This window comes from Spinacia oleracea, chromosome 4 (assembly GCF_020520425.1).
Source record: "Spinacia oleracea cultivar Varoflay chromosome 4, BTI_SOV_V1, whole genome shotgun sequence".
NCBI classification, from domain to species: Eukaryota; Viridiplantae; Streptophyta; class Magnoliopsida; order Caryophyllales; family Amaranthaceae; genus Spinacia; species Spinacia oleracea.
In genome coordinates this window covers 6779168-6806904 of record NC_079490.1, presented here as the reverse complement: position 1 = coordinate 6806904, position 27737 = coordinate 6779168, and the positions used below count along the sequence as shown (strand labels likewise).

The window sequence follows — 27737 nt, the reverse complement described above, 5'->3', positions numbered from 1 at the left end:
TACAAAAACTAGTTTTTTTAAGGTGTTAAATGACAAAAAATCCTAACTTTAAATCATATTAGAGTAACTTTTAGTCATTTTAAAGTAAATTTACATCCGTCCTACAATATTTATTGCACCCCACCCTTCATTAATAATACGTAATATTTTATAACATCACATAATTTAATCGAAAATTAGAGTAGCTTTCTCACGATACTATATCCTAATTTATGTGAAATCGCTTTAATGGCCTTATAAGACTTTTTCCCATTTTACTGATTTCTAATCTTACTTTAACAATCATGACGTTGCTCTAACCGAAAGGAAATAATGCGTCTCTCATACAGACCACAAGAAAAAAATATTAATTAAACAGAAAGACGAATTTTTATTCAAAGAATGATTAGCAGGAAGAAAAAATTATGGGTAGATAATAAGACGGAAAGATAAAAACAGAGGAAATCATGAAATCAATGAAAAGGACATTTTTAATTAGCTTAGCAAAACGTTAAATTTAAAATTAAAATAACAAATTAAATAAATTTTAAATTAAATTAAATTAAATTACATTAAAAAAATTGAATAAGAAAACAAGAAATAGAAAGAGCCGTTCTGTCATGTCTGTGGTTAGTTTCTCTATTTCCTGTATGTCTGATTTTGGAATAGTCTATATTAATTGGAACCAAACCCTATCCCCTCCACAATTGTCTTACCATCACACTATTAATTTACACTCTGGTGGACCCCACTTGCTTAATTTCGTCATTCAATCATTGACAATCGACACATAAGAGTTAGTCAGTCCAACTACGCAGATCAATACTTAATAGCAGGAAAGATGTTCAAGCCGGTTTAAACGTGTGACCTTTTAAGACACAAGCTCGGTCGGTAACTATCCCATCTTATTAGGGAGGACTCATATAAGTAGTAGCAAAGTTCATCTTTACAATTACAACTATCACAATTCCAACAAAGAGGCTCCTGTTTAATACAAACTGTTCTGTACACATTTACTGTTACAAATAATTTCGGCATTGTATGCAAGAAAAGGAGAAAAAAAAGAAGCTTCATAGGTCTTAGATTTGGCCAAAACTTCCCCCCGTAAGATACGAGGGACGATAAGTCCATCTCGGATTCCAGCAAAAGACGATCCAACCTCGGGGAATAACGGTTTTTAGAGAAAAAACCCGTAAGATTGGAATGTTTTGCGAATATCTGAGATGGGTTTAACATGATTTGGGGAAACCCAAAAAAAAAAAAAAAGCACTATGATTTCATCCTAGAGGGAAAAAAATCCCCCAGTTCAGGGATTTTCAAGATATCCAGATTTTGTTGCAATGAAAAGAGATAAAAACCGGAACAATTCATTTGGCAGCAGTAGAGGACAAGTAGGAGGCAGCAACATGCATGTTGATGTTGAAGCTACTGTGAATGCAGTTTATCTATCAACCACCGCTCTGCATTGTGAACTGAGGCACACGGCCTAGTGGAATCACGAAATCTTTCATGATCTCGTACTCTTCGGCACTTACCTGGGCACCATTTAAGACCTACACAGGCAACATCCAAAAGTAGCCAAATTTATGAAATGTAGGACATATACAGAACCAATTAAGTAACTAAGCAATGTTTACAATGGGCAAACATGGATAGAGACCATGAAATCCGACTATACTGATTAGACGACTAAATATTAACCAATTTCAGAGTCTACTTTCACTTTATTAAAACCCGTTAAGATAAACAGATAGTCAGAGATGGGGTGGAAAAAATCACAAGTAACATTGCTTGATGCATGTACATCCTGACTGGAAACAAATGCCCATCACAGAACATAGATAACCTTGTGTCTAACCGTACACAAGAATAAGAATCTACAGATTCTACCCTAAAATCTAGCGTGTATACTTGGAACTATGCAATGCGTGTGGCTTTTGATACTTGGTAAAAGCCCTGGATGCAAGATGTAAGCATCCGCATCATGAAGAAGACAATTATCAGCTTTATGGATGAAATGAAACACGACCTTAAAACATAAGAGTATCTACTATCAAGTGCCAGGATTGTCTCTCAGTGTGACATGATGTTGGCATGTGTGTTCAGTGTATAAAGGAGCACTAGCAATAGGCTGCGCATAGCGTTGAAGTGAGGCGCATTGTATATATCTTTTTAAAGCAGACAGATGGGCACCTCAGATGCACCTCTTTGAATGCGCCTTGTCTAGAACAAAAAAGCGCTATACCCCAAACAAACACCTAGGCTCGCCTTTTCATATCTGTGTGTGCTATTCTCCAACTCTACTTCCACAAAATCCCTCGGACATGGGGATAGTTTTCATGTAAATTTCTCTGTTTCAGTCAGGTTTTCGCAGTTAGAATTTCAGAGATAATATATTGGATACATATTCAAGGACCTATAACTACTAAGTACTAACTAGTACATCCATCAATAGTCTCATTGTTCTACCCTTATGACTTCCATACACAAGTCTAGTCTCACTTCCTAAGCAATCAACTATTCCCAATCATAGAGGAAAAGTCCTCCTCTAATAGTATACTGAACTTGTACCTAATACAATTGAGCTCCATACAGCTTATACTAGCTTTGTATACACCTGTACTTTTAAATCACCCAAAAATCTTAGCGACTTGCACTATTATCACAAATCATTGTTCTACATTGTCAACCAACTAGAAAAAGGCATGCTCAGACTATCCGTAGCAGCACTCACAACACTGTTCTTGTTTGACCATACGCATATGACATACTCCGTATCAGATATCATGCTGATCAGTAGCATCTAACCAATATATCAAAATAATAACTTTAAGGGAACCTCAATCACTTCAACTACTGAATAAAAATCAGACCCCGAGCCTATCAGCTAAAGAAAGGCTCACTGCCAATTTAAATTGCTACAGAGTACATAGGTTGTTGGATAGGTACAATAGTTTATATGGCTGGAACCTTAATGTTCTCAAACCCTAGCCACTCTTTAAAACAAGAAAAGGGAAAAATAGTTCAGCTGCGCTGATATGCCTGACCTACTTCCCTTTTCGACTGGCCACTACTACACATTGTCTTCTCTCTACTACCCCTCAGTTTCTTCTTCGACTTCAAGGACATTTTCACACACTATGTTTCCCATTGCCTTTTCTGGCCACTGTCAAGCCATCAAAAGCTGATGAACCTACCTTAGTGAGACTTATCCCAGTGAAGGGACCAAAAGCTCGACCTTACTCCTATTCTCCATGAGTTGATTCCTTGATTTGTAGATCTAGGATTTTCAATTATAACCTTATTCTGAAAGTTTATTAAAATCATCCGTAAACTGATAAAAGTGAAGAACTATGTAATTTCTGATTTCTCTCTCCCTTAAAACCCCTCAAATTATGGTTTGCAAGTACAGCCCTTGCCCGAGTTTGCATTGGAGAATCAAACATCACTAGTAGCTGGATGACTGGATCCACATTGACTAGTGTCGATCGGGAATTTTTTCCTTCTCCGGGATAACATCGCTGTTTTCTCGGACATGAAAATGTTTTCTTGCGAATTTTCTCTTGTTCAGTCAACCATGTTTTTACTGTTAAAACAAGTACATAACCGAAAACCATTTATACATGGTCCTCCATGAAGCGGTTTCAAGGCTTCCTCGCTGTACTATACCCATGTCCAACTATTAATCTATCACAGTATCACACCAAGTCCAATCATGCTTCCTAATCAATGCCTTAACCATTCCTAACCATAGAGGGGCAACTTTAAGAGCCTTTCTCCAACAGCTGTTGTACTTGTTTCTAATAAAATCAATCCCCATACTAGCTTTTAACTGGTTCCCTCGGTTTATTTGACCAGCACAACATAACAATTTGTGTTGGCTGTTATGTGAGATGTAAATATTACTGGTTATAAGTATGTATTATAAAATCAATTAGTGCTGCCTTTTTAACTTCGGATGGAAAAGCTGGCAAAGAAAAAGAAAATCATTTTTGGTTTTTGACCACATTAACCAGTTTAAATCCAATAAAAAAGCTGCTAAAAAGCCATTTTTCCAAGCAATGAAATTACATTTTACTGTACCTTTAAAGTTTCCCAATAATCCTAGGATCATAGGCTCATAGCTGTTCAACCAACTTAAATGTCAGTATCTCACCCTATGTCTTCTAATCAACAACACATATCAATAAATCATACTAATAAGAACGTAATGGCACCCTTGATTTGATCCATATCTCTTCAACTACTAGAAATCAGATCACTGGCCCATTGGCCAAACAAAGTAGGTACCAAAATAAATTGTTGCAGAGTACTATGTTTGCAAACAGATACGATGCATGAAGGCTTGAAGCCTATTGTACGCTGGTTGAAGTCATTGCATAAATGGATAGTAGAGAGACAAACAAATAATAATGTGAAGAAAACAACTGATGAGCGTCAGGATAAAATCAGGTAGAAAGAAAGAGAAGTCGTTATTTTGTTAGTAACTAATGAATCAAAATCCTATGATAGAACTACAGTGTGCCAATTAATAGATAACATCAGTTGCAGTTTGATATTTTCCCCCAAAATTCCGCTATATAGCACTCTGAATAAGAAGCGTAGCTAAGGTTTAAAACAGTTTGTTAAATATTTTTCCAGATCAATATGCATCAGTTTTGAATACCTCAACACTACAAGTCGACCCAGAGCGGGTCAAACTTGACACATAGTTTAGCAAGTTATTTAGGTTTGGCAAGTTTTGTGTAACTTTTTGTTAAAACCAGAAATATCCATCTTGTTTTGGGTCAAGTTTGAGTCTGGTAAAACGGTTTCATATGTAATCACACCACATCACTTAATAATGTATGTCATTTTCAATGAAGGATATGAACATCTAGTAACAGAACTCCCAACCTCCCGCACAGGGCAGGGTAATGTAGGTCAGGTGTAAACCATTTCGCCCATGCGACCGCAAAGAAGCTATTTGTTAGATCCCCTGATTGGAAGTCCAGCTTAATCTAGTACTCCCTTCTTTCTTAGTCTTTGTCCAACTTGACTTTTGACAAGACTTAAAATTAGTGAGAAAAGGCCACCAAAACATGTCTTTTAATGGAGTGGTACAAAAAGATGCATACCTATTAGCAACAGAGTAAATAATTAAAACAATCAATATAAAAAATAACAAAATGAAAAGTAAAACAATCAAATTGAAGCGCAAGGAGGAACAACTCATCACAAGTTGAGGACATTTTATAGATACATTTGATTATTTAATCTTAAGTTCAGAAAATGCCCAATATGTATAGGAAAATTTATGAGAAACTACCTTATAAAACTGGGTTTTGTGAAAAACTACCTTATATTGAAAAAAAATGTTGTAAGAAACTACCATTGTAAGGTACCATCTTCAACATAAAGCGCTATATAAGGTAGTTTCTTACAACTTTATTTTAAGGTAGTTTCTCATAATTTTTCCATGTATGTAATTATAAACTTAGTTGGAAATGGAGGAAGTGTCAACAACTAAGCTTCAAACAAAGAACAAACAGACGAAGCAAAAAGAGGACATGGGAAGAGTCAGATATAGATAAACATAAACCTTACCTTGGGAATCAAAATCCTCCTGCTTGTCAAGTATGCAGATAGTCCAGGAACCCTACAGACAGAAAGAGCATCAATGAACAGAAGAGAAATTACTTGCCATTGCTTCATTCTAAGTGGAGGAAGTGCATCCATAAAAGTCATCGTGTCCAGCAAGCAGGACTGCATACAAAGAGGTTTATTAGTGGAACACTAGCCTTGGAGATTTAAAACAGCACAATAACTGAATAAATAATGAGCTTCACAACAAGAGAGGGGGAGAATAAAATGAGATAAAAGAGTATATTAGAAGACAGAAAGAGGCATTTTAGACAGTAAAATATGAACATAAAGGAGGGAAGAGAAAAAGATAAAGACAGTAAAATGTCCAGGATGACTAATCAACAGTGAAACTGGAATTGTTAAAATCCATCATAACTATGGTAGACATAACGGTTAACAGCGGTTAATAGAAAAGGAACCAAAAATGCCCAAACATGACAAGCTACATAAGTTCCCAACATGCACATGCAGATTAAAGCAAAGTATTCTAGGAAACTTCCTTGGTGAATCAAGCTTAACATGCTCTTAGTCAATTGCACAACTAATCACTGTGTAGCAAAGGGAAAGGATTCACCTAAGAAGCTAGATCATCAAAATCAAAAAGCCATATCCAGAAACAAACATGACCTAACAAAGTAGACACTCATGTAACTGTCATATGTCATTTTCGATGACTGAAGCACTGCTACGGGATTAAAGGAGCTAGAAAATACAAAATAAGCACTCTATAACAAATATTTAAAGCTCAGTACCACTTCACGCTCCAAAGTGGATACTGGTGTTGGCAGTTTGAGATCAGCAATCAGTTCAGGCAATGCTCGTGCAAGAGAGCCAGCTAATGTTTGCTTGATTTCTCGAGAACGGCCATCAGGAAGCACTATTTTATTGGGATATTCTCTTCCATTGGTGAACATATACTCTTCATGGACACTCTCATCTCTTCCATATATATAAGCCAGCGAGGAGGATGTCAGCCAAGAAAAAAGAGCATTCCACATCAAGGCAAAAGGTGACAACTGGAGATCCAAACAATGGTTAGTGAGGCAAATAGAGATGATGAAGCTCAGTGAAGTCAGAATTAAAACTTACCGTCAAGTTGAATCCTTCTGGAGAATTATCAAACCATGATTGATCAGAGTCAAAGAAATCATAATTTAAGTTTCCTGGCTTCTTAGGCCACTTTTCAGGAGCTAAGTCCTCCTCCAATGCATCATCTTTAACGGATTGTTCCCCTTTATCTGCTGTTTCCGGCTGTGGCAGTACTAAGATTCCAGCCTCAGAAACTGACGTCAAATGACATAAGAGAATGAGTGCAACTACACAAACAATGATTACAAATCAACAACCAAACAGAATGTAGATTCATACCAGCATCATTAGCATCCGATTGTCCGGATGCAACAGCTTCAGCTGCCTGGATTAATGCCATCGCACAAGCTTCAGCAGAGGCAAACCGTTCGGAACCATCATTTTCCCCTGCCTCGTTGCTTCTTGAAGTACTGGGACCTTCTTTTGTGTTTTCAAATTCTCTGAACTCACAGAGATTTCCACCAGCAAGATCACTGTCAGCCCACGTTACAGAACGTGCAAGTTTCTTTACCCCAGAGTTTCTTAGAGAAGATTTGCCTTTCGATAGACTAGAGTGAATAACCTTCTCAGAATGAGCCTCGTCTTTCACATGCCTGCTACTTGAAGTGGCACCATTCTGATCATGGTGAAAATAAACTTCGGCTAAGCTTGCATTCTGATCTACATTATTTTCAGCCCCTATGGAAACTAAATCTGTAGATCTCTGAAGAGCGTTGTCACCAAGATCCAGTTTTTCAGAGAATTCTTGAGACATTTGATCTGGATCGGATATGACTTGACTGGAAGGTAATTTGGAGACACTGTAATCCTCTTGTGTAATTATGACGCTCGTAAAGTCTACACTCCCAAAGAAAGAATCTTTGCCCTTTGTTGTGACAGAGTTCTTTGCTTTAGAGCCTGTAGTTTATTCAAGCTGGATTCAGTCTAAGAGGTATTGATTTTACACACATGAATAATTGAGAAAATTCTAATGTATTATCCTTGTTATTGTTGAAAAATGCTTGCAATAATTAAGCCACATATGCCAATAATACCTTGTTTGGCTCCAGAAAGCCCAGACTTGGAACCACCTTCTAACTTCTTAGGAGCAGAATATTCATCATTGGTTATAATCATACTTGTGAAGTTCACATCGCTGAGCAAAGGTTCCATGATTTCTGAATGATTAAGCGGGATATTCTCATCATTTTTCAGAACCTCTCTAGAACCCACTATACCTTCAACGGATTTAGTAACAGTAACCTCAAAGTCAGACCCATTTTGAACTGCATCATTGTGCTTATTCAACTTGGCATTACCTGGTTCAGATCCTGTAATAGTGCATTGTACAGCCATTCATTCAACAACAAGAAGAAAAACAGAAATACACAACCATGATCCAAGGTCTAAAATAGAAAAACATAATCAATGTGCAAAATCTAAGGCCTAAATTAATCTCACCTTTTTTAGAAGCTTCCGATACTGATGGATGCAAGTGACGATCTCTTTGGGGGACATATCCTTCGATGGAATTCGATGCACCAATCCACTCCTCAATAGAAACTTCCCCTCCTTTCGTCTCAGCATTCTCCTTAATCGTCAATTTTGACAACACCGATTCCACATTCTTCCCCTTTCCCTCTTCCTCATCTTCCAAACCCACATTATTAAACAACCTCAATATCTCATTAACCTTGGCAGGGTTCAATGCCGAACATCTCTCCTCCGGTAAACTACCAGCAAACGCCTTACTATTGATCAAACAACTAGAACAACAATACAAATTGGTCTCATGAAGATCATACACCTTGTGCTCCTTCATCGAAATACGGTACTGCCCCTTTTTAGGGAGTTCTGCAGGCAGAGAATTCGGGCACAAAGGATAACCACATAGGTTAGCAATCGTTCTCTCTGTCACTACATCTACATAGTCACCCCTACACATAAGAGTCCCAGCAGCAAAAAGCTGACTATCATCTTCAATACCATCAAGAAGTGCAAGCTGCAGTTTATGCACTGCTTCAGCTACCGATATTATCCTATCTTCATCCATTGAAAATTTCTAGGGTTTCAGAACTACCCTCTGGGTTTTCCACCTTAAATAAAAACAAGTCAAATCAACCCTAAAACCCTCAAAAAACTATCGATTCAGGGTTCAAGCTGTGATTTACAGATAAACAATGGATTGACGGAATGTATGAATTATACACTCCAATACCAAAATCAAGCAAATAAATACGAATGGGTGAACTATCGATAGTGTTTAGTATGAATTCATACCGAATTAACAGGAAATTAAGAGTGGGGCTGTTTGCTTAATCTCTTCTTCTTCTTCGCTGACAATCACCGATGAGTTGTTCAATCTCCAATTGAAATATTGAGATGGATTGATTCGGCCATAAAAGAGGGGAAGAACAGCAACCTATCGTCACCAGATTGATAAATACTCAAGTAATCATGTGCAGAAGAGAGAGAAAGAGCGTGAAATCTGGGGATGACGATGAGGATGAGTAGCAATTTTGGTCAGTTTCATAGGCTGCTGCCGCTTTGAAGAGGAGATTTGCAGAGGCAGAAGAGAGATTGGGGAGGAGAGAGAGAAAAAGATAGAAAGATTTTGGGAATTAGGATGGTTTTTTTGTTAAAAGGAGACTAATTATGGAATTTTTATGTGATAGGTCAAATGTTCGAATCTTCATCCCAATAGACCCAATTGAATTTGTATTATTAATGTGGCTCACTCACATTTAAAAAAATTGATACTTTTCACAATAATATTAATGACATATTTGTTCAATTAATTATATTAAAAACAATTTAAATACCACAGTTCTTATTTCGGACTGTATTTATATGTATGATATGCTACATTGTCACCTATTTTCCATTTATATGACTTGCTACTGCTAGTATGCATAACTGCTACTTTTAGTAAGTGTCTTTGGCATGAGACTAGTTGTTTAAACATTTAAAATTTGATTAAGTGATTCGGTAATAATTAAGTTTTTAATATAAAAGGTAGCTCCATACCTCCCGGTTTTATAGGGAGCAATATATGACATTATTGGATGTAAGCAGTTGTGATTGTGAAAACAAGTCCTAATCGTCATAAATTCGTTATGGCCGTCAACCCTCTTTTTGAAAGTAAAATTAATTCATTAATAAAACAGTCATACAACATCTACAATCGAAATCAAAACTAACAAATACTCCGCATAACATTTAGCACTATATCAATTTAGCATTTTAATAAAAAACTATTAGTACTATATCAATTTAGCATCTTTTCAAACGAGTGTAGTTCAATTATATACGGTCATCAATAATAGAAATACTAATTATCAGCTATTAATAACTTCTATTGCCATTCTTGACATTTTAAATGAAATCAACAAGTCTTTCTATAACTTAATAAAGAATTCAATACCAACAAAATATCATTTATGTAATTGTATTCATTATGCTCTTGCATTTTGATTATTGTGCATTTGTAAATGACCAATCTTAGATCTATCATAATTCAAAACATTTAAAACGTTTTATATTTCTCATCACAGTTATTTATTTGTGTAATCCATGAAACCATAAAAGGACTAAAAGGAGATAGCAAAGGAGAAGAAACAAGTTACGAGAACAAAAGAGGGTACACGATGATGATGATAGTGACCTCAAAATTGTAGCGTTGGCTAAATCATTAAATGTTGAACGGTTGGCGATATCAATTAGTTATTCCTCCTACAATAATTTACTCACTTTAACTTACATCGAGGGTTTATGTTAACCACAATGTTCACAAATATACTAACAACAAATGTTTTTATGAGAATGTTGTATATTTTCAAATTTCAACTAATTATTATTGGATAACAAAAAGTGGTAATTTTTAAATTTGTTTATAGATATGTTACTTAGTAAACATGTCCACTCAAAATACTTATAGAACAAATAAAGTTTTGTATCATTTTTCGCTGTAGGTGTTAGTTCCTATTATGTGCAATAACTTTTGTGTAATATTTATTTATTTATTTATTTTCACTAATAAGGCCTACACATTAAAATTAGCAAAAAGGCCACCAAAACAATTGAGATGACCCTATTCTTTTCTTGCTTGACCTTTCACAAAGAAAACGATAAATATGGAATAAGAGGTGCATTTGGTGGCACCTAAATTTGTGTGTTTTGGCCCTTAGTGACCTCATCACAAATTAGTGACAATTGAAAATATCTTTATCACTTGAAAAGAAAAAAGTGAGAAAATAAAATAAAACAAAATAAATATTTCTCGTATTCATCGTTTAAGGCGTGTTCTCTTCACCGAAAATAAGTTGAATTGCAATCATATTTTCCTCGATGAAGGAGTTTAAACTATAAATTTAGATAACTTGAGGTTTCATCCGACAAACAGAACGCTCCCTCGATAAATTGCATAGCGCTCTTGCAAAATAAGAAAGAAAAAGTTTAAAAAAGTGAGTTTAATTCACCCACTTCAATTTTAAGTTCAGATGAAACCTCAATTTGTTAGTGAGAAGTTTAATTCTTCTGTGGTTAAATCTTAAATGTGCATTTTTCATCACTAAATATAACGTAGCCACGTAGGTGTACCCTCAAAAAAAAAAAAAAAACAAGATAAAAGTTGCAAGAAAACACACCCTTAGCCTGAGTCTGGATCCTCTAGAGTTTTATCTAAACCATGCATTTTAAAATTAATGGCTCATATTGATCAGAAAAAATATGAAAACTCTTGGAAAGATAATATATAAACCATTGATTTTTCATTCAATGGTTGATAATGCGCAAACTCTACCTTGTAGAGTTATTTTAGAACTATAGAGGATCCAAAACCCCCTTAGCCTTGATTAACCACCTTTTTCAGTGGAGCATCAACAACAGACTAGCTCCATTTCACATTTTGTATTACATACTGTAATCAAAAGTGTTTTCCTCCGTAACAAACAATGCAATGTAAGAGTAGAGAGAGAAGATTTTATACCATATTTGCTAATAGTTCTTGCATACGTTATCAACTTACCAAAAAAGAGGACAACACCATACTTATGCTAGAAAAGAAAGGTACTTAAACTCCAAGAAAGCTAAATTCACCATTTACATGTGAAAGTTGTTTCATTTCTAATTTTCTATGATGAACATTCTACAATGCCCACCTCAAAACCATAACAAGAACAAAAGCAACGGAAAAAACCCAGATCTAAAAGAAAGAACCCAACCGAATCACCTATCTTTAACCCACATCAACCGAACAGAAGTTACCAACTGATTGAATCAATCTGGCAACCCATCTAGTCATCTACCTCCTACCCTTAATTCAATTTAGAATCTTGGTTTTAGAATCGTTCAGATGCCCGAGCTGTAATGGTTCTAAGCCTAGAAGCTATTTTGGCGGCAGGGGAACCCATAATAAGGCGGCAAACAGAGTCCTTTGCAATTTTGATGGCATCATGTGTACCAACAAAGTGAATCTTGTTACCAGCAACCACAATCCTAGTTTTAGTAGCGTTCTCAATCATGAATTTGATCTTCCCACCTTTCCCACATATCCTTCCAATAGCACGAGTCAAGTGATCCCCCTTGAGTGTGCGCTTCACATCTTGCATATCAAGTGAAGACATATCCAAATTATCATACCTGAAAAAGGCCTCTCTTACTTGCTCAGCCTCAAAGCACAACATGAAAGCCTGCACATAGGAAGAACACTTGTAAAGGTTGCTTATGTCGGGAGTGTCCCTCATAGTCTTAAGTTCAACTCGCTTTGCAACAAGATTCATGCGGATGTCAATCTTCATCTCATTGCGAATCGGTTCATAAATCTGGGTTTTCCAGGCTTTTTCTAGTGGTGTGAAAGTTCTGGAAAAGAAGAATGGCAGATTAGCAGGTATCTATCACCTTTATGCCAAACACAACAAAAATACAAGCTCTGGAAAATTATCCCCCAAATTATTCTACTTGTAATTGTTCTCCCCATAAAAACCACATCAACCGAACAGAACTTACCAACAGATTGAATCAATCTGGCAACCCATCTACCTCCTACCCTTAATTCAATTTTGAGTAATGTTTTACTCCTCCAGACATGAAAACAACGCTAAACAAAGCCAACAAAATACCCGACAGAATATATTTAATCAATTTCAAACCCAACAAATCAGAAAAATCTAAAAAATAATCGATAAAAAAGTACACACCGAGAGCAGAAAGAGAGGTGGTTGGCAGAGGAGGCGCCGACTAGAGGAGGTAACACAACTGCAAACTGTTGTTTTTGTTGGGGGGAGGAGAGAAGTTAGGGCTTTAAGAGGAGAATGGAGAAGCAGCGTAATTCGGATGGGGAAAATTTCGCCAATAATCACTGTGGACTATCCAATACGAAGCCATGTAGATGTAGACTTTAAGTACGGAGTACTCGGTAACAAAGGCTCGTACATCCTTAACCCTTACAAAGACTAATAAGAGCAACTAATAAGTTATACTTCCTCCGTCTTTTAATACTCGCAACGTTTGGACTTTTGCCACTATTCATATAATCTACTTTGACTATTCTTAGTGCTTTTTATATAAGATAAAACATAGTCATGTGAGATCTTGTTAGATTCGTCTCAATGTGTATTTTCAAAATATCAAGTTTTTATAATATTTGCATAACGAGAATTTAAGATATAAATGATCAAAGTTGTGCATTGGCATGCGTGAAACTAACAAACGTTGCGAGTATTAAAAGACGGAGGAAGTAGATAAATAATAATTAATAATAAATAAATAATAATAATAATAATAATAATAATAATAATAATAGTGTTACCAAATCGCAGTTCAGCGAGGTGCTTGGTGGTTGTTTGGCGGCTTTTAGGTGGTTGTTTGGATGCAGCGTCGGTTCGGCTGTTTTGTGGTGCATCTTGGGTCCAGCAGTTCCGTTTGGTACATTTGCAAGGTTTGTGTTCAATAGCAGTAGCCTGTCATCTCAGTTCTGCGTGGTTTTTGAGTTCAGTTCCTTTGGTTGTCTTATTTATTTGGGATAACCTTTCCACGGTTGAAGTGCTTTGATATGGCGGCTTCCGTGGAGAAGTTTCATTGCCCTTTTGTGGGTCTTAGCGGGTGCCAGGATGGAGGTGGGCGTGGTTTGGTGAGGAGTTCTCTAATCACTCACTTACGGGATCGTCATTGTTGCACTGGTGTGCGAGATGTAACCGTCATTCCCTTACTACCAATTTGCAGGTTTTTACTACGGCTGAGGTGACCTTTCGTTGTTTGGGAATTTGGCTATGTGGAGATTGTTTCAAGACACATACTCATCGTACTAGGTGTCGACATGGTAGTGGTTCTAGTACTGTTTTTGTGGACCCACCTGATTCTGGGGATGGTATTATTCGTTTTATTCTCTACAGTATTCAAAAACCACAAGCTCCTACTTCCGAGCCTTCTACTTTTGATGCGCCTCGAGAACATCATTTTTCTTTTGGTGTTGCTCTTCTAGACACTTTATTGTCTAAGCGGTTGCGTTCTGTGAAATCCATCCCTCCCAAATGTCGTTTGGGTTTTTCGCGAGTTCTAAAAGGGGCGCTTGATAAGGTGATTTGCAGACCAGATGACATCGCTTGTTGGGTTCAGTTGCTCGTGTTACCTCTTTGTGTCCTCAAGACTTTTCCTCCGCGAAGTAATCGTGTGTTCCTCCGGTGTTATGCGGCGACGACAGGAAGAGAGTATCACCTCTGCTATTCGTTCTTGGGGTGAGCCTGGTGGTTCTGAGCAACTTGTCATAGACACATTGGCTAGCGTGTCTCCCCCTCTATTGGATGTTGACGAAGACCATGATTTGGCGGAACGTAATATTAAGCAATGCAAGAGAAAGATTTCTGACGGTCACTACACTCCTGCCGTTAGAGTTCTTTCGTCCTCAGGTCTTGCCCCTTACAATGATTCTACTCTTGAAGAGTTGCAAGCAAAACACCCGTCCTTTCCGGTCCCCACCTTACCGGATATCCCTGTTGATCATCACCTTACTGCTTCCTCCGCTGTTGTGTTGGAGCAGATTAGGGGCTTTCCGCGTGGTACTTCGTGCGGTAGAGATGGCTTGCGTGCTCAACACCTTTTGGATTGCTTGGGTGGTGCTGTTGTAGCTGTTTCTGATGAGTTGGTGGATGCTATTACTCAGGTAGTTAATCTCTTTCTTGCTGGAAAGTGTCCTGCTGAGCTTGGAGGATATATTGCTAGTGCTCCTCTTACGCCACTTGTTAAGCCTGGTGGTGGTATTCGGCCTATTGCTGTGGGCACTATTTGGAGGCGCCTTGTGTCTAAGGTCGGGGCTGCTTTGATTGGTCCGCGTTTAGGAAACTACTTAGGAGGGCTTCAATTTGGAGTTGGGGTTCCAACAGGTGGTGAGGCCATTCTCCATGCTGTCAATCGTTTGGTTGAGGCTCGTGGGGCCGATGTTGGCCTCTCTATGTTATTGGTGGATTTTCAGAATGCGTTCAATTTAGTTGATCGATCGGCTTTGTTGCGTGAGGTTCGGCTACATTGTCCTGCTCTTTCGCGTTGGGTTGAATTCTGCTACTCTTCTCCAGCGCGGCTGTATTATGGGGAGCATACCTTGTGGTCTTGTCAAGGTGTGCAGCAAGGGGATCCTCTCGGCCCTTTGCTTTTTTTCTCTAGTTCTACATCCATTGGTGTGTCGAATCAGAGACTCTTTTGATCTATCTCTTCAGGCTTGGTACTTGGACGATGGCACTATCGTTGGTGACACTTTGGTGGTTGGAAAGGTCTTGGAGTTTATTTTGGAGGAGGATCCTCTTTTAGGTCTCCATGTTAATTGTTCTCCCCATAAAAACCACATCAACCGAACAGAAGTTACCAACTGATTGAATCAATCTGGCAACCCATCTACCTCCTACCCTTAATTCAATTTAGAATCTTGGTTTTAGAATCGTTCAGATGCCCGAGCTGTAATGGTTCTAAGCCTAGAAGCTATTTTGGCGGCAGGGGAACCCATAATAAGGCGGCAAACAGAGTCCTTTGCAATTTTGATGGCATCATGTGTACCAACAAAGTGAATCTTGTTACCAGCAACCACAATCCTAGTTTTAGTAGCGTTCTCAATCATGAATTTGATCTTCCCACCTTTCCCACATATCCTTCCAATAGCACGAGTCAAGTGATCCCCCTTGAGTGTGCGCTTCACATCTTGCATATCAAGTGAAGACATATCCAAATTATCATACCTGAAAAAGGCCTCTCTTACTTGCTCAGGCTCAAAGAACAACATGAAAGCCTGCACATAGGAAGAACACTTGTAAAGGTTGCTTATGTCGGGAGTGTCCCTCATAGTCTTAAGTTCAACTCGCTTTGCAACAAGATTCATGCGGATGTCAATCTTCATCTCATTGCGAATCGGTTCATAAATCTGGGTTTTCCAGGCTTTTTCTTGAAGGAAATAGTGCCCTTGGTCCAAGTATGCATATAATATTAAGTCTAATAAATGCGGTTCAGTATTAATTAACAAGTTAATAATTCAGTGAGATCAAGTGAGCTGAATGCCTGACTAGAGGCCGCTTCAGTTCAAGTGGAATTAATTATATTAATCCACAGCTTACTCTTGACTGAACCTGTAGGGTCACACAAATAGTACGTAAACGGATCAAGTATTTAATGGCATTAAATACTCCATCTATGGATATTCGGAATCGACGGATCTTGGTTTCAGTGGGAGCTGAGATCGTCACAGGCAAGAAATGAATACTCCGGAAACGATGATATTGCCGGAAACGGAAATATGGATCGTATCGGAAAATATAAATATTATCCAAGTCGTAGATGTTGCCGGAAACGGAAACATGGTACGTATCGGAAAATATTATCGGAAATGGAAATATTGCCGGAATCGGAAATATTGCCGGAAACGGAAATATTGTCAGAATCGGAAATATTATTGGAATCGGAAAATAATTCCGGAAACGGAAATATTAAATATTTGTTCAAAACGGAAATTAATTCCGGAATCGAAAATATTAAATATTGTTCGTATCGGAAATAAATTCCGGAATCGGGAATTTAATCGGAAGCGTATCGTACGAATTAGCATCGGACGAGGCCTGCCAGACGAAGGCCCATCACGAAGCCGGGCCATCGCCCAAAAAGCCAAGCGCGCCACACGAACAGCCAAGGCCACGCCAGGCCCAGCGCAAGGCCAGGCCCAGCAGGCCGTGGCAGCGCGCGCAGCGCGCGCAGTGGGCTGCGAGCATTGCTGCAGCTCGCGTGGGCTTGTAGCTCGCGTGGGCCGAGCGGCCGTGTGGGCTGTGCGCGGGCATGGCCTGCACGCTTGCGGGTCATGCTCGTGTAGAGTTTGTGTTCACATACGAAACCTAAAGAGTATAGGATTTGTTTAATGATTAAATTCCTAATCCTAAAAGATAAATTAATTAAATAAGAATTCTACTAGGATTCTAATTTAATTAATTCGTATCCTAGTAGGATTCGATTACTTATTCCATGGTCTATAAATATGAGTTAAGGGCTCATAATTTACATCGAGTATTCAAGTATTCAAAGTGATTTTGAGAGCAAAGTTCAGTCACACAATTGCCTACAACTAGCCGAAAATTCCAAGTACCTTAAGGGCGATTCTAGTTGATCAAGCTTAAGGCGGATCCGGATGTGCTGTGGACTATCTACGGAGGGACGACACTTGGAGTATTAAAGACTTGTTCTTGTTCGGTTCGGGCGCAGCTAGGGAGGGCACGCAACAAAGTGTATGCATCTAAACTATGCTAAATGATTATGTGTAAATAATATGCTTTCCTGGCTTTATGGTTTTTCCGCATGATTTATGTTTTGTCATATGAATCATAACCTAACACTTCTAGTGGTGTGCAATGGTTTGGTTGAACAGGCACAAAATAGAATTGAAGTTCAGCACCATCCGACACATCGTTAGGCTGAATAGGCTGAAACGTTGGCTTTATTGGCAATTCCATAGCTGCCTACGTCTCAATCTCTGCTAAAAAACGAACGGCGTTATACTTTCAGAAATACCCCTCAATTTTCACGAAATTCACCAAAGCCCCTCAACTTTCAGAAATTCACCAAATGCCCCTCACCTTTAATATAATACCCAAACTACCCTTACTAATGACGCACCGTTAGTCCGCCGTTAGCCTACTTTTCTAATTCACCAAATGCCCCTACAATGTAACTTATTTCACCAAATATCCCTATTTTAAAATATAATTCACCAAATGTCCAAATGTAAAAAATTACCCTTTTAAAGCCCAACGGCTAGTTTTTTGGGATTGAAAAATAGTCGTAGCTTATTGTTTTAGTATAAATAACCCTGTTCTGAGTGTTTATTTAGTCACCAAATTATTTTGTTGTAGTTTCATCTCATTTTGTGTCATGAGCTATCATTCAAAATCATCATCCACATATAATGATTCCACATATGTTAGAGTCCCAAATAAAATCTGTTATCGTGGGAGGAAATTTGTCATTCGTAGCTCCGATACAACACTCAATCCACAAAGGGTATACTACAAGTGTGATCCAAGCAACAATGGCGAATATGCTTAATTATGATGTTTTCGGCCGAACCCAGAATTCCCAAATTCGAAGCCTAACTATGACTTTTCGGAGGTTTTAGTTTTTCGAACGCAAAAGTTTGTAAATTTAAGATGTTAAATTAAATATTTGCGATTCTTGTTGATAAATCTTGAATTTTTGATTGACCTACAGTATATGTTTAACAAGTTTGAATGCCTAGCCTTGTTAATTATACAACCTAATTTGTAATTATGATTAATTTGTTGAAATTCGAATAATTTAGAATTAATTTGATTTTCATAATTAATTAATAGTTTAATTAGGTATCTATGATGAAAATCCACCATAAAAATTGTTAATTTATGTTAAATTTTTAATTTTTATGACCTAGATTTGAATCCATGTTGATCGGAAATTAATTGATTAATAAATTTTCGATTTTTCGCCCTAAAATTATGAAATTAATATGTTTTATTAATTTGTCATTAATTTTGAATTAAAAATTTTAAATTTTTATAAAAACGCTCATTAATGTTGCACGCACAAAGCAGTGGAAGCTACGTGTTACCCTTAAGGGGTGTTGTATAGTGCGGGCACGCGACGACGAGCAAGGGAGCTCGTCGCCCGTGCGGTACGAATGCAACAAGCAACATAGCGCATGGCGCGCACGAGGCAAGGGAGCCTGTGCGTGTGTGCCGTGTGTGGTAAGTGATGGGTGAGGGCGACGATGCAAGGCACGAGCGACGAGCAAGACGCGTGTGGGCAGCGATGCTGCCGCGCCACAGCGCGCCTGGCTCGCCCAACCAGCAAGCAGAACGCGCGAGTAGGGAGCGATCCCTCGCTCGGCGCGCGCTAGCGTGCGCAGCAACACGCGACACAGCACAAGGCTGCGCGCAGCGTGGCCAACAATGGCCCGTGTGCGTGTGGCGTGTGGCTGCCTGTGGCGTGTGGCTGTGTGTGCCTTGTGCAACGATCGATCGAGCGGGGCGCGCTGCCTCGTCTTGCGACGATTGGTACGTTTTGATTTTAATTTTGAATTTTCAGTTCGGAAATAATTTTAATTAACTTTAAAATTGATAATTTAAATTGTTTTCTTGGAGTTCAATTTTGAATATTATGATTATTATAAATGTTATTTTATACTAATTATTTTACTAAAATTAAATCCTTGAATTAATTTAAATTCATTTAATTCAACTGAAAATAAATTAAATAAATAGATTCAATTATAATTTTATATGAGCTTTAAATTTTAATTAAACTTGTATGTTTCCGGTTAGACTAGAAATACATTTTTATGTTTAAAATTAGTAAAGCATATAAAGTTATTGGTTTAAGTGGGAGCAATTTTAGTCATAAACTCTTGATTAGGTCTACAAATCCCTTAAGGTTAAAACAACTTGATTAGAATTAATAAGGACTGAATAATTGGTAGAGTATTGGTGCCCTTAATTAATTGATGCAAATATTTATGTGATGCATAACGTGTTTTACTAACCAGTTATGTGGGCCATTCATGATAATGAATGGGTGAATGGTATACATTGTATATGTACTGTTTTGCAGGTTATGAAGTGACTAGTATGGCCCAAATAGGATAGAAAATATGGTATGCGTACCATTAATTTGAATGTAATTTGTCTAAAGTACCAAAATTGTTTTTCAATTCAAATATGGTCTGCATACCATCAAATAGTTGTAATTAGTTTAATTATAGCTTATCCTATTTGAAGAAAATGGCGCCTCCCACGGAGATTTTCAAGACGGACTTTGAAGTTGAAGCTTCAAGATGAAGTCGGGCCATACTAGATCACATTTATCTTATGCATGTTTTAAGTTATTTATTTCTTTTAAATATGTCTTAAATATGCATGAGATCAAAGCTTGCTTATGTTGCATGATTAAGGATTTTAGTTCACTTAAAATCTAACCAACATAGTAAGAGCCTTAAGTTCCAAACTTAAAAATTGAGTTAAAAGGTGCCATGCCAAAATAACACTTACTTGGATATCCTTTCTTCATCGATCTTAGTAATAGTTTTCCGCCATAGCGAGGTGTTACTTATCGATACTAAAGGGGTAAGGTACACAAATAATTGTGAGTACATGTTAGTTTTGGTGAAACTCGACGATATAAGTAAGGAGTCCTTTTATGTCGTGGCAAAATCGATAAGTTCTTAGACGTGCCTATCAACCAAGAGTAGTTTCTAGACTATTAGCAAAAGGCTTTTGCTTACCTAAAAGATTTTAGAATTGAGTCTAAATACATAATGTGCTTAATTCTTCAATGGATTTTAGGATCTTGGAATCATTTTATTCACACCTGCCGGAACACATAACTTGAATAAAATGCTTAATGAACATTGAATTATGCATGCATGCTAGAATTTAAGTTTATTAAGAGAAACTGTGAATGGTTATTTATTTGTTTATTCTTTTTCAATTGTAGTTTTAATTATGGCAAACAACAATTCATTCAAAATTCGATCAATTCTCGAAAAGGAGAAGTTGAGCGGGAAAAACTTCCTTGACTAGCAAAGGAACTTGCAAATAGTTCTTATGCAGGAAGAAAAGGAGTATGTCCTGGAAGAGGCGATGCCCGAAGCCGCAGGCGAAGGGGTCACTCAGGCAGCCCTCAATCGTTGGATTGATGCCAACAAGGATGTGAAATGTCTAATGCTTGCAACCATGAGTGTAGATCTACAGAAAACGTTCATCAACTCAGATGCTTTCACGATCACCAGTGAGTTAAAGAACATGTTCCAAGATCTGGCTCGAGTCGAAAGATTCGAGACTCATAGGAAAATTCTTGAGACCAAGCTTAAGAAAGGCGAGCCCGTAAGTCCACATGTTCTCAAAATGATTGGACTCATTGAGAATATGAGTCGGCTGGATCAGCAATTCTCTCAGGAAATGGTTGTAGACACCATCCTCCATTCTCTTCATAACGGGTATGATCAGTTCAAACTGAACTACAGTATGAATAGTCTGGACAAAACGCTCACTGAGCTTCATGGTATGCTGAAGACCGCTGAAAAGACGCTCAAAAGTGATAAGCAAGATGTGCTTATGGTGCGTGGGGGCAAGTTCAAGAAATCTGGAAAGAAGAGGAATGCTAAGAAAGGTGGCAACAAGGCCAACCCAACTAAGCAAACTGGCGCCAAGTCTGAAAAGAGGAAGGTCAGTCAACCCACTTCTGAATCCGAATGCTTCTACTGCAAGAAGAAGGGGCATTGGAAGAGAGATTGCTTGAAACTAAAGGAAGATCAGAAGAACGCAACAGTCGTTCCATCTTCAGGTATTTTCGTTATAGACTGTACACTTGTTAATTCAACTTCTTGGGTATTAGATACAGGTTGTGGCTCACACTTATGTTCCAATTCTCAGGGACTAAGAATAAGTAGAAAGTTAAGCAAGGGTGAAGTCGACCTACGAGTGGGAAATGGAGCAAGGATTGCTGCATTAGCTGTAGGAACTTATTATTTGTCGTTGCCCTCTGGGCTAGTTTTGGAACTGGAAGAGTGTTTCCATGTTCCAAGTCTTACTAAAAACATCATTTCTGTTTCTTGCTTAGATGCTAAGGGATTTTCCTTTTTAATAAAAGACAATAGTTGTTCGTTTTATTTTAAAGAGATGTTTTATGGATCTGCTAGATTAGTCAATGGACTTTATTTATTAGATCACGACAAACAAGTTTATAACATAAATACCAAAAAGGCCAAAAAGGATGATTCAGATCTCACCTATCTGTGGCATTGTCGATTAGGCCATATTAACTTGAAACGCATGGAAATACTTCAAAAGGAAGGAATTCTAGAACCATTTGACTTAGAGGATTATGGTAAGTGCGAATCATGTTTACTTGGCAAAATGACAAAGAAACCTTTCTCTAAAGTTGGAGAAAGAGCAACTGAACTAGTGGGTTTAATCCATACAGATGTATGTGGACCAATGAGTACAAATGCTAGGGGTGGTTTCAGCTACTTTATCACTTTCACTGATGACTTCAGTAGATATGGTTATGTCTACCTAATGAAGCATAAGTCTGAATCCTTTGATAAATTCAAGGAATTTCAGAGTGAAGTAGAGAATCAATTAGGCAAGAAGATTAAGGCACTGCGGTCTGATAGAGGCGGTGAATATCTGAGCTATGAATTTGATGACCATCTGAAAGAATGTGGAATTCTATCAGAATTGACTCCTCCTGGAACACCACAATGGAACGGCGTGTCGGAACGGAGGAACAGAACCTTACTAGACATGGTTAGTTCAATGATGGGTCAGGCCGAACTTCCATTAGAATTTTGGGGACATGCACTAAATACAGCTGCACTCACTATAAATAGAGTTCCGTCTAAAGCTGTTGAAAAGACTCCATATGAGTTATGGTTTGGAAAGCCTCCAAAAGTGTCTTTTCTTAAGATTTGGGGATATGAAGTATACGTCAAACGATTAATTTCAGACAAACTTCATCCAAAATCTGACAAATGTATCCTTGTGGGCTATCCAAAGGAAACAAAGGGGTATTACTTCTACAATACATCTGAGAACAAGGTGTTTGTTGCTCGAGATGGTATCTTTTTGGAAAAGAATCACATTTTCAAAATGACAAGTGGGAGAAAAGTAGAACTCGAAGAAATTCGAGTCGAACAACAAACACTAGAGAATGCTCAAGATGACATTCAAGATGAAACTCAGAGATCTTTAGAAGTATCTGGTGAGGATCATGGTCAATCTAGAGATGTAACCCCGCGTAGATCGCAGAGATATAGATCTCAACCGGAAAGGTACTTAGGTATTTTGACGAATGAGAGCTATGATGTTCTATTACTTGAAAGTGATGAACCTGCGACTTACAAACAAGCTATGACGAGCCCTAGCTCCAAGCAATGGCAAGAAGCCATGCAATCTGAATTAGACTTCATGTCAGAAAACCAAGTATGGGATTTGGTCGATTTGCCAGATGGCTACCAAGCCATTGGAAGCAAATGGGTTTTCAAACTGAAAAAGGACAAGGATGGAAAACTTGAAGTTTTCAAAGCCAGATTGGTTGCAAAAGGTTACAGGCAAGTCCACGGTGTGGATTACGATGAAACCTTTTCACCAGTTGCAATGCTAAAGTCTATTCGGATAATGTTAGCAATCGCTGCATATTACGATTACGAAATATGGTAGATGGATGTCAAAACCGCTTTCTTAAACGGCGTTTTAACAGAAACTGTGTTTATGACACAGCCTGAAGGTTTTGAGGATCCAAAGAATGCTAAGAAGGTATGCAAGCTAAAGAAATCAATCTACAGATTGAAGCAGGCATCCAGGAGCTGGAATATACGTTTTGATGAAGCAGTCAGTGACTTTGGTTTCATCAAGAACGCAGACGAATCTTGTGTATACAAGAAGGTCAGTGGGAGCAAAATTTCTTTCCTAGTATTATATGTCGATGACATATTACTTATCGGAAATGACATTCCTATGTTGAACTCTGTCAAGATTTGGCTTGGGAAATGTTTTTCGATGAAGGATCTAGGAGAAGCACAGTACATATTGGGCATCAAGATTTACAGAGATAGATCTAAAAAGATGATTGGACTTAGTCAAAGCACTTATATCAATAAGGTGCTTGATAGGTTCAAGATGGCAGACTCCAAGCGAGGCTACCTACCCATGTCTCATGGAATAACTCTAAGCAAGACTCAGTGCCCAAAAACACTTGATGAGCGTAGACGAATGAATGGGATTCCATATGCATCATTGATTGGTTCAATAATGTATGCTATGATATGTACACGCCCGGATGTTGCGTACGCACTCAGTGTTACGAGCAGATACCAGTCAGACCCAGGAGAGGCACATTGGACTGCTGCCAAGAATATTCTAAAGTACCTGAAAAGGCACAACGATGACTTCCTGGTCTATGGTGGAGATGATGAATTAATTGTTAAAGGCTATACGGACGCAAGTTTCCAAACCGACAAAGATGATTTCAGATCACAATCTGGGTTTGTCTTCTGCCTCAACGGAGGTGCAGTAAGCTGGAAAAGTGCTAAGCAAAGCACCATTGCGGATTCTACAACTGAAGCGGAGTACATTGCTGCACATGAAGCAGCAAAGGAAGCTATATGGCTAAGGAAGTTCATAGGTGAACTTGGTGTAGTCCCCTCCATTAAAGGACCAATAGCCCTGTATTGTGATAATAACGGAGCTATTGCACAGGCAAAGGAGCCTAGACACCACCAAAGAGTCAAGCATGTACTTCGTAGATTTCACCTTCTACGAGAGTTCGTTGAAAGAAAAGAAGTCGAGATAAGCAAGATTGGAACTGATGACAACATATCAGATCCATTGACTAAACCTCTGCCGCAGGCGAAGCACAACTCGCACACTGCAGCTATGGGAATCAAGCATATTGGAGAATGGCTTTGATGTCCTTATTTAATGTTTTAAAGTTTTAGAGTTTAATTCTTTGTAAAACATTATTGGTTAATCATTCACAATAAATGAATAGAATTCATTTTTCCATTTAATTTGTGGCTTATTAAATGATGAGTCCCTTCAATTTGACGATATATTCAAGATAGACTGTCAGGACCAGTCCTGTGACTAAGAAATGTCTATCAAGTGAACTTGAATGTCAAAGGTTGAAAATGGTCCCTGGTCGGAGTTTTCTATAAAATTGGACGCATAGAAAACGTTAGACGACTGGAATGCAAGATGACTAGTAGTTCTGTTTCTTGAACTATGTGGACATGGCAATGTCATAATCATTTGCATAGATACTTACTTCGGGAAGACTAGTATCGGACAGACCTATGAAACTTTACTGTAAGAGATGAAAATCTGTCATAAGTAAATTTCATTAAAATTATTAGACACTAAATCCTCAATACCTGAGTGATTTGAGATTACTTGTTTGAGAACTGGTTGCTTTGACGTTGACCAACCGTCGCCCCGTAAAAGGAGGCTATAAAGGCAACGCTCAGGTAATCACCTATCAAACGAAGTCTAATCTCAAGATCGCAAGATTGGGATTGTCCTCCCATAAATCGGGATGAGATGCTTAAAAGTTGTACAAGGCCACTCGGAGAGCTAGAAACTGTAAAATGCATGGCCGTGCTCGGATGAATCATAGGCTATGATTATCTGTTTATTTGATCAGTTGAACTCTGAAACCGAGAAACACCTCTGGACATAATAAGGATGACAACTCTTACCTTATGTTCAAGAGAAAGCATCGAGCGACAAATGAATTAGGTAAATGCACACTTGTCCCTAAGGACAAGTGGGAGACTGAAGGAAATAGTGCCCTTGGTCCAAGTATGCATATAATATTAAGTCTAATAAATGCAGTTCAGTATTAATTAACAAGTTAATAATTCAGTGAGATCAAGTGAGCTGAATGCCTGACTAGAGGCCGCTTCAGTTCAAGTGGAATTAATTATATTAATCCACAGCTTACTCTTGACTGAACCTGTAGGGTCACACAAATAGTACGTAAACGGATCAAGTATTTAATGGCATTAAATACTCCATCTATGGATATTCGGAATCGACGGATCTTGGTTTCAGTGGGAGCTGAGATCGTCACAGGCAAGAAATGAATACTCCGGAAACGATGATATTGCCGGAAACGGAAATATGGATCGTATCGGAAATATAAATATTATCCAAGTCGTAGATGTTGCCGGAAACGGAAACATGGTACGTATCAGAAAATATTATCAGAAATGGAAATATTGCCGGAATCGGAAATATTGCCGGAAACGGAAATATTGTCAGAATCGAAAATATTATCGGAATCGGAAAATAATTCCGGAAACGGAAATATTAAATATTTGTTCGAAACGGAAATTAATTCCGGAATCAAAAATATTAAATATTGTTCGTATCGGAAATAAATTCCGGAATCGGGAATTTAATCGGAAGCGTATCGTACGAATTAGCATCGGACGAGGCCTGCCAGACGAAGGCCCAGCACGAAGCCGGGCCATCGTCCAGAAAGCCAAGCGCGCCACACGAACAGCCAAGGCCACGCCAGGCCCAGCGCAAGGCCAGGCCCAGCAGGCCGTGGCAGCGCGCGTAGCGCGCGCAGTGGGCTGCGAGCATTGCTGCAGCGCGCGTGGGCCAAGCGGCCGTGTGGGCTGTGCGCGGGCATGGCCTGCACGCTTGCGGGTCATGCTCGTGTAGAGTTTGTGTTCACATACGAAACCTAAAGAGTATAGGATTTGTTTAATGATTAAATTCCTAATCCTAAAAGATAAATTAATTAAATAAGAATTCTACTAGGATTCTAATTTAATCAATTCGTATCCTAGTAGGATTCGATTACTTATTCCATGGTCTATAAATATGAGTTAAGGGATCATAATTTACATCGAGTATTCAAGTATTCAAAGTGATTTTGAGAGCAAAATTCAGTCACACAATTGCCTACAACTACCCGAAAATTCCAAGTACCTTAAGGGCGATTCTAGTTGATCAAGCTTTAGGCGGATCTGGACGTGCTGTGGACTATCTACGGAGGGACGACACTTGGAGTATTAAAGACTTGTTCTTGTTCGGTTCGGGCGCAGCTAGGGAGGGCACGCAACAAAGTGTATGCATCTAAACTATGCTAAATAATTATGTGTAAATAATATGCTTTCCTGGCTTTATGGTTTTTCCGCATGATTTATGTTTTGTCATATGAATCATAACCTAACATTTCTAGTGGTGTGCGACGGTTTGGTTGAACAAGCACAAAATAGAATTGAAGTTCAGCACCATCCGACACATCGTTAGGCTGAATAGGCTGAAACGTTGGCTTTATTGGCAATTCCATAGCTGCCTACGTCTCAATCTCTGCTAAAAAACGAACGGCGTTATACTTTCAGAAATACCCCTCAATTTTCACGAAATTCACCAAATGCCCCTCAACTTTCAGAAATTCACCAAATGCCCCTCACCTTTAATATAATACCCAAACTACCCTTACTAATGACGCGCCATTAGTTCGCCCTTAGTCCGCCGTTAGCCTACTTTTCTAATTCACCAAATGCCCCTACAATGTAACTTATTTCACCAAATATCCCTATTTTAAAATATAATTCACCAAATGTCCAAATGTAAAAATTACCTTTTTAAAGCCCAACGGCTAGTTTTTTGGGATTGAAAAATATTCGTAGCTTATTGTTTTAGTATAAATAACCCTGTTCTGAGTGTTTATTTAGTCACCAAGTTATTTTGTTGTAGTTTCATCTCATTTTGTGTCATGAGCTATCATTCAAAATCATCATCCACACATAATGATTCCACATATGTTAGAGTCCCAAATAAAATCTGTTATCGTGGGAGGAAATTTGTCATTCGTAGCTCCGATACAACACTCAATCCACAAAGGGTATACTACAAGTGTGATCCAAGAAACAATGGCGAATATGCTTAATTATGATGTTTTTGATCCATACTACATATTGTTTCAGTATATCTGTTACTATATGAAGTTATTTTTGAATGGTGAATACAATAATTATGATGTTTTTGAATGGTGAACAT

General features: G+C 38.2%; 3 protein-coding genes across 4 annotated transcripts; all 3 read right to left on the bottom strand.

Annotated features, from left to right (window-relative positions):
• Nucleotides 1-907: 907 nt before the first annotated feature.
• On the bottom strand, nucleotides 908-9303 carry LOC110775800 (putative RNA polymerase II subunit B1 CTD phosphatase RPAP2 homolog). The gene is made up of 8 exons (XM_056827083.1): nucleotides 8953-9303; nucleotides 8134-8768; nucleotides 7728-8003; nucleotides 6973-7590; nucleotides 6694-6887; nucleotides 6357-6620; nucleotides 5566-5724; nucleotides 908-1532 (listed from the first exon to the last, which is right to left on the bottom strand). Exons 2-8 carry the CDS (start codon nucleotides 8723-8725, stop codon nucleotides 1428-1430), a joined length of 2208 nt encoding a protein of 735 aa, XP_056683061.1. The 5' UTR covers nucleotides 8726-8768; nucleotides 8953-9303; the 3' UTR covers nucleotides 908-1427.
• Nucleotides 9304-11752: 2449 nt separating this feature from the next.
• Nucleotides 11753-13067, bottom strand: LOC110775797 (uncharacterized). Of its 2 annotated transcripts, none has more exons than XM_021980394.2 (2): nucleotides 12870-13067; nucleotides 11753-12531 (listed from the first exon to the last, which is right to left on the bottom strand). In XM_021980394.2, the coding sequence occupies exon 2, from the start codon at nucleotides 12468-12470 to the stop codon at nucleotides 12012-12014; it is 459 nt and encodes a 152-aa protein (XP_021836086.2). In that variant the 5' UTR covers nucleotides 12471-12531; nucleotides 12870-13067; the 3' UTR covers nucleotides 11753-12011. The 2 variants fall into 2 exon arrangements, with proteins under 2 accessions (XP_021836086.2, XP_056682894.1); XM_056826916.1 differs by lacking the exon at nucleotides 12870-13067 and adding an exon at nucleotides 12679-12863.
• A 2525-nt stretch (nucleotides 13068-15592) lies between these two features.
• Nucleotides 15593-16051, bottom strand: LOC110775804 (uncharacterized). Its single transcript, XM_021980402.1, has one exon. It carries the CDS (start codon nucleotides 16049-16051, stop codon nucleotides 15593-15595), a length of 459 nt encoding a protein of 152 aa, XP_021836094.1.
• Between the last annotated feature and the right edge of the window lie 11686 nt (nucleotides 16052-27737).